Here is a 13,244-nt window from a genome sequence, read left to right as displayed (position 1 = left end):
TTTTCATTACATTTACTCTTTGTAATTTTCTAAAAATTTAATAAATAAAGAGTTTCTTTAATTTATTCTCCAAGACAACAGTCAAAGCCAGTTTAATCTTCCCCATTTACATCAGGATATTGAGGGGAGCACAACACTTAATTCCAGTTCTGGAGCAACTGTGTTCTGGACAGAACCTAGTAGACATATCACAATCTAGCACAAAAGTTCAAGTGCTTTTTCGGTTCTCAGGTCCCGTGTTAAAACTTTAACTAAAAATTGAGCATGGGCAAACTATTCAGAGTTCTCAGCATTAAAGCCTTTGTCTAGCAACTCTGCATGTCCACATGCAGGAGGTCAGTGGCATATGCCAGTGTTCAAAATGTATTTTGTTTGAACATCTCACTTTTTTATTCACTCTATTAAGAACATGGAGCTATCCAGATGGTGCATGGCGTGGTATGGCAGCAAGCCATAGAAGTAGGTGTCATTCCCAGCCCGTGCTGAATGAAGTGATTCAGTGTTCGAGCTCCAATCTGGCTTCAGTGTCACTATCCAGGTAATCTTAATGGGAATGCATGCGGGACAGCACTTTAGAGCATGGAATGAAGTCAGTCAGACAAACTGGTCCAAGATGGTGTTTATACTCCACACAAACCTACTTCCCTTTATCTCATCTATAAGCACATCTTAAAGCAAGTGATTATGCTCAGCAGTAATTTTCTCCATAGTTCAACAGACATCAAGGTGGCCTAGCAACTACCCAGAGAAACAGCAGGGTAGCCCAGATGGTTTTTTTGGAAAAAAAACCTGAGCTTTACTAAAATTCCACTGGTCAATTTCCTAATGAAAATGGTTTGGAAGCGGCCATGCACCAATTAAATTTAGGCAGAGGAAAAGCACATCAGGGATGATAAGATAATCCCTACTACTAAGATAAATGATAGGAAGAATCTACAGGAAGGGAGGTTTACTTAACAGGGTTGGCAATCGGGCAAGAAGTGACCCAGATGAGCTATTCTGTTCTTGGCTCCACAAGGAAACAATTAAATAAAGAGCATCCCTTAGGCCAGGTGAGTCACTATCACTCTTTGTTCGGGCCACGGGTTAATAATTGCAATCAGTTATTGATGAAAGCATCACAGTCCAATTTTGGCAAATACACCCTATCCTCATTATATGTGGGGATACGTTCCTCACAGTCAACACATAATGTGAAAATGCATAATGTGAATGATTATTTAAATGGAGAAAACAGGGATGCATTCTGGAGGTCTTCCTAAATATGTTTTATCTGTAATTTATTCACATTTTCATACCAATACGACACAAAAGCAGTACCACAAGAGAACATTCGTATTATATTTCATCAATTTAAGGTAATATTCAACATAATAAGTCATAGAAAGTTAACATACTAGGGTGTACAGTACTCACCAACAGTGACTGGTGTGTTTGCTCTGGGAGATGAGTGGTTGTGCAGTGGTGTCAGGCAGCTTTACATGGATGAGGTGGATGGTTGTGGGTTGTCAGGATCATCAAGGACAGCAAGGGGTGAAGGAAGACTCACAGAAATCTCCTGCCGGTAGCAGGAGATGACACCGGTTTGAAGAAAGTGGTGAGGGTTATTTGCTTGGCAGCATTTTGTTTTTCAGCATAAATTTGCTTGTAGGGAAGAAGGGTTGACGGCAGGGAACGACTGAAATGCTGACTCCGTTCTAAACTTGGGTTCATGTCCATCGCCATTTGTGCCTTAAAAAATTCTCCCAGTTGCTTCTCAGCATTTTTCTTTATGCTTCTGATTGTGGACACACACAGCTGAAGTAGCGTCCCAGAGCTGTGTTACCTTCACCTGACGCACCCCTGTTGATAATTTTCAACTTTTTTTCAAGTGTTAAAGCAGTTTTTTGCCGCTTGGCTGATGGCCCAGGACTTGACGTTGGATGCTTAGGGGGCATAATTAAATATTTCAAGCACAAAATCACTGCACCGTAGGTAAAAAGAACAAAAGTTTAAGAGTGCAAGATCACACATCCACACATTGCCAAAACCAATGCGAGACTGGCGGGAGTGAGACTGTGAGCCGTGTACATATGGCTTGTATTGGCGAGAAAGCAGTGCTCCTCGCATAACTGTGAGTTTTGAACGCATATAAGGAGACGTTGGTAAAAACAGGTTCCTCGCATAACTGTCTGAAGTTATTGTCTGAAGATGCATATAACGAGGATAGGACGTAAATGATCTCAATGGGTTCAGTGAGGTCCCCTTTTCAGCCTACAATATTTAAATGATAGTTAACCAGATTAGGGGGAGGGAGGAGCAAGACAGAGGGGCAGCCCATACTCAACTAGTCTCCAACCACCTGGCAGGGATCAGCCTCAGAGTTGTGCAAGGAAAAAGACATGATGTGCGGAGTAGTTAAAACTTTTCTCATCCTACCACGTTTAACATGCTTAGCCATTGGCTGGCTGCTATTTATAACATTGAATCAATTTACTCAGCATGGACTGGAAATCACACCTCCCAAGAATGAGGTGGAAAAAATCAAGAAAACCCCAATGAATATGATGAGGCAAGGTGGGTCAAAAGTAACAAAGCTCACCTTTAATGTTGAGGAGAAGGCAGCTAGTGAGAATAACAAGAACCTGAAAAAATTTAAAGGACTAAGTACAGCCAGAAAGTGCAGGATGAAATCATACAAGAGGACTAAAGTTGATTACAGAAGGAAACTGAATCTAGGTCAGCTCTTGTTTACCCCACCCCACCACAAATCATTTGTTATTTACTTGCCTCTGACTAGTTGGCAGGTGCAATGTTCCAGTCCTGACACATCTACTGTTTTACTTGGAGGCTTCCTCATATAGACATATTTTGAGGCAGATGTTAGCTTGCTGTCTCTCACATAATCAAGCAACTGTAAATGATGCGGTTCTTCCTTCTCTCCTAGGAATTACTCTTCTGCACAATGACTGGCTCTCCAATTTATGCTCATGAGTTAGATCATGACTACTAATTTGTTTTTAATAAATATATCTCCATGTACACCGTCTGGCCACTTCACTGGATACCTAAGTGTAGGTTCATGGTCTTCTGCTGCTGTAGCCCATCCACTTCAAGGTTCAATGTGTTGTGCTTTCAGAGATGCTCTTCTGAACACCACTGTTGTAACGCCTAGTTATTTGAGTTACTGTTGCCTTCCTGTCAGCTTGTGCCAGTCTGGCCATTATTCTCTAGACCTCTCTCATTAATAATACACTTTCACCCACAGAACTGCTGCTCACTGGATTGTTTTTTGCATCATTCTCTGTAAACTCTAGAGACTGTTTTGTGAAAAATCCCAGGAGATCAGCATCATACCTCCCTGTCTGGCACTAACAATCATTCCACAAAGTCACTTAGATCACATTTCTTCCCCATTCTGATATTTGGTCTGAACAACAAATGAACCTCTTGGCCATGTCTGCATGCTTTATTGTATTGGGTTGCTGCCACGTGATTGGCTGATTAGATATTTGCATTAAAAAGCAGATGTACAGGTTTGCCTAATAAAGTGGCCACTGACTGCATACTACCACCAGTGTTTGCACACTCATGTATTCCATGATTCCAGAGCTATGGTTGCTGCTCCCTTCTTTAGGTACCCGCCGTTATGCAGTCCTGCTACTCTTCAATTGTTTTGCTATGAAGACTCCTTAACGTTCTGGAAAATGCTAGCTTTGTATTAAAATTCCAATTATTTTATGCCACAAACCTATTTACACTTTACTCAAAATTCCAATGCCTTTACTAGTCTATTGAGCAGAGCATTTTCAAAAGAAATTGGTCAAATAAATTTCAAGCCTAAGGAGTTACTTTTTTTTTAAAGGGGTTTGAAGGCCTGAACTGCTCAAATATCAAGTTCAAAGCCATCGTGGGATCATGAAAAACTTCAGTACTCCAAGCACAAACTACAAACTTTAAAAAACAAGCCAATAAGCAAATAAATACAATGTAATTTTTAGAAATATAATTCAACAACTTTTCAAATGCACAGCAGACACGTCTTACTCTGGGCTGTGAAATTCCAGTTATAAAGGTCATAAAATAGAAATACTGCTCTTAAATGCAAACCTCAGACAACAGCCCAAGACATGGTTGATAAAGACAGAGTAAAGCAGAGCAAACAAAAAACTTTGAGCAATATATCACCTTACATGATCCCTATTATTCTAAGACAGGTGGAGATTAATTTGAGTTGGGATGTGATTTGAAGTAACTATTTTTGACGGCAAATACATTGTACTTGATACCTTATAGTTGAATGTAATATTCTTTTCAAACACAGATTACCTAGAATCATAGAACTGCAACTGTAAGAAAAATAAATGAATAAATACTAATTACCATTAACATGGACCATGATCACTGATGAATTACTTCATAATTTTCAAATGTTTAATCAATTTTATGGTTCAAATGACAAATTCAACCTACCCAAACTCTCCTCTCAAGAGTTTAAGACACCAACAAATCCAGTGTCACAACCTTGCCCTAACACTGTAATATGTTACATCCAACTGAAATACCTCCAAGCAAAACCTCAAGAGAGGTGTAGAAAATATAGATTTTTACAAAAAGGTGTAAAGCAACGCATATGAAAGTAACTGTCCTCTGGAAACACAACCAAATTTCGAATGGAATGCAAAAGTATTTTTGACATAGTTGCCATCATCTTGATTGTGAGCCATATGAGGACATAGCCTGCACCAAGTTCTTCCAACTGTTACAATTCCAACCTCTTCACTTATACCATTCTTTAAGGAACATTTTAATGGTCTTTTTCCATTATGGCCTAGGTCTACCAAATAGTTTCTAGTAGATTGACAAATGATATAGTAGGACCAGAAATTATGTTACTCATAGTGTCTACCCAGGAAAGTTGGTATTGATAAAGGAACCAAATCAGTGATGCTTTGTTAATCTAGTATCATTTGAGGTTCTGTCCTTGGGTTTACCTTCGAGTGGTGAATGAAGTGATCTGGAATCAAAGCCATTATTAGACTTTTACTTGTTTACTTTGTTCTTGGGTCAACTTAAATATAGGTTTTACTAATGGTCTGTGAAGCTGAATGACTTGCACATGATATTCACACCTGGGTCCAGAGAGCTAGAATGTTTGAAGGTAGATGCATAAGCTCTTTTGAAGGAAATCATGCTCCGTGAGTGAAAAACTCCCAATTCCAAAATCTGGATGGAGAGTCATTATTCTGAGATAGATGGAATAAAATTGCATTATATTAACTGTACTTTAGGCTCATTCCAGATGTCCCAATCACCAAAGCAAGCTATTTCTTTGGGGGGGGGGGGAAAAATCACAGTACTGTGGTGACATTGTCCATCGTTTCAGGTAAGGTTTCTGGCAGAGACAAAGCTCGGCTCTATTTATTTTCAATTATTCTGTGGGCTGGTTCCTTATTCACATTATTTTCCATTGTTGATTTCATGATGCAATCATAACCCAGCACAAGTAATATTGGTTAACTGTAGTTAATGGCTCAATGTACTACAACAATGAACTTCCTGTACCTAATAAAGTGGCCATTAAGTGTATATTCATGGTCGTCTGTTGCTGTAGCCCATCCACTTCAAGATCCGACATGTTGTGCATGCCATTCTCCAATGACTTCTCTCATTAACAAGGTGTTTTTGCCCACAGAACTGCCGCTCACTGGATGCTGTTCGTTTCACACGCCATTCTCTGTAAACTCTAGAGACTGTTGTGTGTGAAAATCCCAGGAGATCAAGAGTTTCTGATATTGAAACCACACTGCTTAGCATCAACAATCATTTTACATTCGAAGTCACTTAGATCACATTTTTCCCCATTCTGATGTTTAGTCTGAACAACTAATGAACCTCTTCACTATGTCTGCATGCTTTTATGCATTGAGTTGCTGATTAGATATTGCATTAACAAGCAGGTGTACAGGTATACCTAATAAAGTGGCCAGTGAGTGCACATTGAATATATTGTGCTTGTGTTATTTAGCTCCCGCCTGCATCTTGTGCAAAGCCAGGTGATGTTTGTAGCATTGACCTGTAAGAGTTCCTTATTCGTGCTTGTACTATTCAAGTGAACACTGTAGCCATTATTGAAAACAGACCACATAAATCTAGTTTATTTATTTATTGGGATACTGTGCAGAATAGGCCTTTCCAGCCCTTTGAGCCACCCCACCCAGCAACCCTCCTGACTTAATTCTAACCTCATCACAGGATAATTTATAATGACCAATTAACCTACCAACCAGTATGTCTTTGGACTGAGAGGGGAAACTGGAGCAGCCGGAGGAAACCCACGTGATCATGAGGAGAATGTACAAATGTACAAACTCCTTATGAGAGTGGCGGGAATTGAACTCAGGTCACCTGTACTGTAAAGCGTTGTGCTAGCCACTACACTACCATGCCACCTATAGTTGCTATAGTTTGCTTTTGGTCCCTGCTTTAGTAAAAAATAACCAAGAGATAGCAAACAGCATTATGAAGGACCCCACGCACCCCTCATACAAACTCTTCTCCCTCCTGCCATCTAGGAAAAGGCACTGAAGCATTCATACTCTCACGACCAGACTATGTAACAGTTTCTTCCCCCAAGCTATCAGACTCAATACCCAGAGCCTGGACTGACACCTTACTGCCCTATTGTCTTGTTTATTATTTATTGTAATGCCTGCACTGTTTTGTGCACTTTACGCAGTCCTGGGTAGGTCTGTAGTCTAGTGTAGTTTATTTTTCTATGTTGTTTTTTTTACGTAGTTCAGTCTAGTTTTTGTATTGTTTCATGTAACACCATGGTCCTGAAAAAACGTTGTCTCATTTTTACTATGTACTGTACCAGCAGTTATAGTCGAAATGACAATAAATAGTGACTTGACTTGACTTTACATCACTGTTGCAATGCAGTCAACAAAAAGAATGAGGTTTTGGGAGGAGAGCTTCTCTGCAGGAGAAATGTATAATAGTGCTAACAATATGATAGAAGCTAGCTAGGAATAAGCTTGCTGAGACCACGAAGGCTTCAATGAGCTCTGGCTCATGAAAATAAACTACATTATTTGAATGGTTAAAGAATTAAGACAGTATATTTTTCTCTTGCAAAGTGAATTCCAGGAAACATATTTAAATAAACCTTTCACCTCAAACCCCCAAAATATTGCAGCTCAATAAATAGAGCACATCTTAGACACTTCCTGCACAGAACCTTTAAATAAACCTAATGATAGACTTAAGGAAAATGTATACTGTTGATTATAAATTGAAAATTAAACAATTCACTCCAAACAGTTTATCATGTGATTCTAAACAGTCTGTTACACAAAATACTTAAGAAGAAATGGTCATCTCAACAGATTTTTGCATTACTCTAGATATGCCTCATAGTAAATGCTTCAAACTCAATTAAAATTACCCCCCTTTGTCTTTGCCATGGTTCCATTAGAAATTCTTGGAAGCTGACTCTCCTGTAAACAAACACCTCCTCAAAAAAATTGGCAAATTGTATGCAAACATTTGTAGGGAATTTTCACTCTGTTGTAGCACAGCCCAACTATAATTATTTTGTCTCCTAGGAAGTACCATGGCTGCATCATTTGAGAGCAGAGTAGCAACTGAGAGCAGAGCTGAAATCATCTTTTGAGCCAGCCTGTCAAATATCAGGCAGGAAAGGAACTTAAAGCTGAAATCTATATTAACAAAAATTGTGACCATATTTATTTTTGAATATATCACTGAATAAACAGATCGTCTGTTTTTAAACTTGCTCCTTGGATGCAGGCATCGCTGATTTAATTCCTTTGTTACCATTAACAATAAGTGATGGGGTTTTTCCATATGCTGGTGGATTGCTTACAACAATTGAACAATGAGCTAGCTCAGTCCACCTCGTTCTGTGTACAGCAGATCAGATGAGGACATCTGACACCTTTCCTGTAAAAATTGCAATGGAAACTTATAGCCCAGCATGTCTTACAAGCTTGTCCTAATTTACTTCCAACTCACCACTGTCCCATCTTCCCTGATCAGCACAGTCTCATTCTTCCTTGCTTATGTTATGGTGCACACATAAAATAATAGTGATGCTCCATCAATAACTCTCTCTGAGATGTAAAGGCGAGATATCGGCTTTTATTGACTGGAAGAAGGAACAAGCAGTGGTTGACCACCACACTACATCCTGGAGACAGAGAGGCCGGGCTCAGGCCTCAATCGCCTTTATACAGGGGTCTGTGGGAGGAGCCACAGGAGCAGTCAGCAGGGGGCGTGTCCAGACAGGTATATGTAGTTCACCACAAATAGGGTCCACAAAGTTGTTAGCTGTTGTTGTGCAAGCCTTTGAGGATACAAGTAATATCTTAGTGATTTCACTTGAATTTCTGGAAAGTGTGCAAGAATCAAATGGCTACTTACCAGTCAGCCCCATTTAAACAAGCTACAAGATGAATGAGCAGTGCAAAGAGAAAACTTATACCAAAAAATACTGTAAGTTGTGTGGAGTTAAGCAATCAGCTTAGTGCACTTTCTAGGCATAATAATGCTGGGTGTACAAAACTTACAGTCATTTATTCTAAAAACTAAATTCCTTTATCTTTGTTACATTGATTGGTCTCCTAAGAGCATACTAATAGACCCATGCATCCTCAAGCTGGTAAGCAGCATTTTTAGAAAGAATCTGACAGGAATCAGGCGCTTATGCGTACCTTTCTCTTTACCCAATTACTTTTGGGTTCCACATGCAAAATTAATACTTGATAATTGTTGCAAATACAAGTCAGCCTGAATCAGTGTCAAAACTGAACCTGTTGAATTGGGGAATATACCATGGCAGCACTGAAATGTATACATTGGTGAAACTGCTTCATCAGTTGTGAAGTGACCAAATGCCAATCATTTTGCTCTGAAGATATAAAATACCCCAATTAGAATATGAAAGACTGCATAGAGACTCAATAACTTGAATATGCAAAAGATAGCAACATTCCCTACTGTGGAGCTTGCCTTTTTACAATTCCCACCCTGACACACAACAATAGTGCAATCATCATACATGCCTCACATGTGCTAAAGCTTTTGTTTGCATATTTCTCAATGCACGTGCGCCATTTCTCCTCAAGCTTTACCTTGTAATCCATTCCTTGATCTTCCGTTGACAGACAATCTTTATCGAAATAACGTTTGGCAAAACTTGATAGACAAACACAAGTGGGGGGAGGGAGCAGAGGTGCTGAGATGGTGGTTGACACAATGTGAAGATGGAGAGATGACAGCACAAATGGGAAAGAGCATTAGTAGGGCACTGTTAATCATCAGCACAGCTGTGATACCAAATAAAAGGAGGTGTTCTCAGTCCATGTGTTCTGTATCAAATGAGTGCCCGAAGCATTTGAGCAACCCTCCCCCTCCCCAAACCCACACCACCATCCCACACCTGCCTCACACAGCTGTTATAGTGTTAGTGAGTGATAGGTCACACATAGGTTAAGCAGATGCCACTGTAGTAGATTGTAGTGGAAATTAAACAATAACCTTGTCCAGCTACCCACAATCTTTAAAGCTGCTGCTACTCGATTACTACTATAGCAATGTCACTTAACAATATTCGAATATAAAATACTGAGAACACCAGATCTGATGTGGACCCCCACACTCATTGATTAATTTTTAATTATAATGTTTAACTCTTGACTATTTTGTCTTCATTCTATTTGCACACTTTTGAATGGCATGCAATCCTCTCTACACATGATGCTCATTAGAGCAATGAAACTTCGGTGTTTATAATTATTTAAAATTCTTTATTTTTCCAATTTGCTTCATTAACCTAATGTTTTACTCTGAATATTTTAAAGCATAAAATTAATTAACATTAAGATACATCTTACATAAACACTTGATCTTCAAACTTCTGAATGGCATACTATTTCATCCTCTTGTGCATATCACAGCTGTTTAAATCATGCAAGGTTACAAAAATACTACTGAAACTTAGAAAGCTTTTAATGAAGGGTCAGATTATCACATTTAGGGTCTTCTGTTATGGTCCTTTTGTCACTGGGAATCTGGTGTCGATTACCTATGGGAAGAAATTATCCAGCAGACAGAGGAAAAGTTTCAAGGATTGTTAAAGGCTTCTTAAAGAGATGCAATATTTCCACTACCTCCTGGGAATCTCTGGCCTTTCACTGCTCAGGAGAATATGGAGGCCCTATATTAACAGTGGAAAGAAAGTGCTTCCTCAAACTAACTACCTGCCCACCCTATCGATTATATCTTTCTTGCCAGGTGAGAGGGTTGCATTGTGGGGGTTGGTCTGGAGTTTGGATGCTGTGTGAATGCTATAAAAGGATTGATTGTTTATTTCTATGTTAAACCAGGGTTTAAACTAGCATTTGTGGAAAGTGAGGTGCATCGTCATTAAGGTATGTTTTTATGGATGCTGTGGGGATTAAGGTCTGGTGCAATACAAAGAGGGTATCCACATGTAATGCTTGTGTTCTAAGCAGGGTGGATATCTGAAACCCTGATGAACAGCAACTTAGAGCGCTGAGTTCTGTAAGAGTATTGGGGAAAGTTACACTGATTGAACAGTGTTTTGACCAGCCAACTGCTATGGATGTTGTGTTAGTCCAGACTACCAGTGACGTGACTGAAGTCGTGCCGCCCGATAGGATAGGGGCACCTGCAGAGGCAGGGCCATGGCTGGTTCACATCTCTAGAGAAGGGGGGAATATAGCTGAGGGTGAAGTCTTTAAAGACAGCTTGATCTCATTTCTGCAAAGTGAGGGAAAGGAGTTGTCTGAAGTTTAATAAGTCCTTCAGCTGTTGATTAAGTTCTGAGCTGGTTTTGGCTAATACACCACCGATTGATAAATACCAAAGTGTACCTGCGGAGAGCCAAAATTATCGTAGGCTGAGAAGGTTCTCTGGAGTTAAGGCCACACCCAATGGAGAATATGAGGCTTGGGCTGAGAAGACAACTCAGTTACTGGGTGAATAGCAGTGCTCAAAACATATGAAAAACAGGGACCGGTAGAGAGTTTAAAGGGTCTGGTAGCTGATATAGCGAGGTTCCTAAAGGCAGAAAACCTATTCGCCACATAAGCTAACTACATGCGAGCTCTGGAAGATGCTTTCGGCACTACTGAAAGTTCAGCCTATCTTATGGTGAAGTTTAGGCACACATTCCAGGAGAAAGGAGAGAAGCCATCTGCTTACCTTTTTAGGCTGGAGAAACTGCCGCACTGTTTGTGCCACAAAGGGGGCATTCAACTGTCTGAGAGAAATTGCTTGAGAGTGGCAATTGGGAGCTCCAGATTGCCATGGTGGCCAGAACAGAGAGAGACAGAAACACACGTGGTTTCAATTGGTTATGACACATAATGTTTTAGATGATCTTCAGTGTGAAGATTACAGGTATTTTCAGTAAGAGATCAGTATGCGTATGAGGAAAACGAAGTTGGCATTATGCTTTTCCACACATTTTCAAGTTCATAGCTGCTTAGAACAAAGCCAGCAAGCTCCCAGTGTTCAGTGAGCTCCAGGAGGCATTTCATATTACAGTGAGGGGTAGGGAACAAAAATGACTTCAAACAATAAGATAAAAGTTTGTCTTGCAAAGCCAGGAGTGTCATTCTTGTCCCCACTGTCCCTGTAAGGTCATCCAGTTAGTCTGTTCATTGGTAAGGGTGCATACATGGTGCTGGCATTCACAGGCAGATACTTAGAATTTGCAAATAGGTTCCTAAGACCAGTGAAGAGCCTCGATTTCAATCACTTGGTAAACTGACTCCCACCTGTTTCTGCCAGGGGCAATGAGTACCCACTTACAAATCAGACACCCAAAAAAGAGTCACCATTTCTCTGTCACCTTCTGCTAGAGGCCTCATAAATAAAGATGAGTAGCTTTTGAAAGAGGCCCAAATGCAAATCCAACAGGCACCATAGGAAAGTAACTGGATTTCACTTTGCTGGGCAGGGATACTAATAAAGGTTATACTATTAAACACTGCCACTGACATCTGGTTTGTAAGCATGGTTCCAAAGTTAGTTGATTTTATTTGTAGATGTTCACAGATTGCCTTTGGCCTTTTACAAGTGATAAGGATTACTGTATAAAAGGGAATGCTTAAATTCAACATTTACAATGCAGAAAGCCCAGACTAACAGACCCATTCAAACAGTACCTACAGCAGGTTGTAATTCTGTCTTGGGGCAATCAGACTATTATCCCTTGCAATTACCATGGGTGATTTGATCATTCATAACAAATAACAAGGCTGTCAGAAAAATATATAGACAATTCAGCAACACAATCCTATTGAAGGAGGAAGAGTCATTGCACATAAAAGTAGTAAAGTCCAAAAATTGTTGGCAGTCGTTTTGACAGTCTTTCTCCTGCACAAGTTTTTCAATTTTGCACACTTTCCATGATAGGTATATTTTACTGCATTTTATAGAACAAAATACCCACCCAACATTCAGATGATCCACAAGCGCTTCAGTGAGACGTGTAGCAGCTGCAACTGCTTCTCTCCGCCGCTTTTCTAAAAGAAAATGAAAAATCAAGATTGGTGGTGAAGTACATGATTATGCAATTCTATCCTCATCACCTAGAACTTAAGATAAATAACAACCACATCCAAGTGACAAAAGTTATACCTGATGTTTATCAAAATGCACACTTGGAATAATGCACAGAAGTGACTACCTCAAGTTCATCTGTCTTTGTGTCCCAATGGGAGAGAGGACCAAAATGGTATCCAATTGCTCCAATTTATATCTGTTCTGTTGTCAAATGATTGTATAGCAATAGCAAATAGTGGGAGTAAATCACAGCTATTCCTCAATAACATACTAAAAGCAGCCAACAAACAGCCCAAAATATACACCAACTGTCCCCCCCTTGCCCTGTCCTCAACATCAAATGTTTTCTGCCCAGTTGTAGAAAAAGCCTGGTGGGAGAAACAAGACACCTATTCATTGTAAACATGTTAAGATAATTTGGCAATAGAAGAATTGCAGTACCAGAGAGTCTACTAATATTACTTTAGGGTGTGAGAAACCATCAACAAGTTCATCTGTGTTATGTATGTAACGCCCTGGTTCATATTTTTACTGTTATGCTGTATGTATTTTATTTTGTGCTGTTCTTTATTTCATGTTGTGCTGTTTACACAGTCACAGAAAGCTAAAGCACAGAAACAGGCCCTTCGGCCTATCCAGTCCAT

The 13,244-nt window shown here is 39.7% G+C and overlaps 1 protein-coding gene across 1 annotated transcript in view; it reads right to left on the bottom strand.

The window, feature by feature from the left end:
- The window catches only part of bloc1s1 (biogenesis of lysosomal organelles complex-1, subunit 1), a 114,291-nt gene that overhangs the window by 74,825 nt on the left and 26,222 nt on the right, over window positions 1–13,244 (bottom strand). The window contains exon 2 of the mRNA XM_073071055.1: window positions 12,488–12,560. Within this exon, the coding sequence (XP_072927156.1) occupies window positions 12,488–12,560 (73 nt within the window). The remainder of the gene's footprint in view (window positions 1–12,487; window positions 12,561–13,244) is intronic.

Source organism: Hemitrygon akajei, chromosome 18 (assembly GCF_048418815.1).
Source record: "Hemitrygon akajei chromosome 18, sHemAka1.3, whole genome shotgun sequence".
Classification (NCBI taxonomy): domain Eukaryota; kingdom Metazoa; phylum Chordata; class Chondrichthyes; order Myliobatiformes; family Dasyatidae; genus Hemitrygon; species Hemitrygon akajei.
This window is presented reverse-complemented; position numbering and strand designations above follow the sequence as displayed.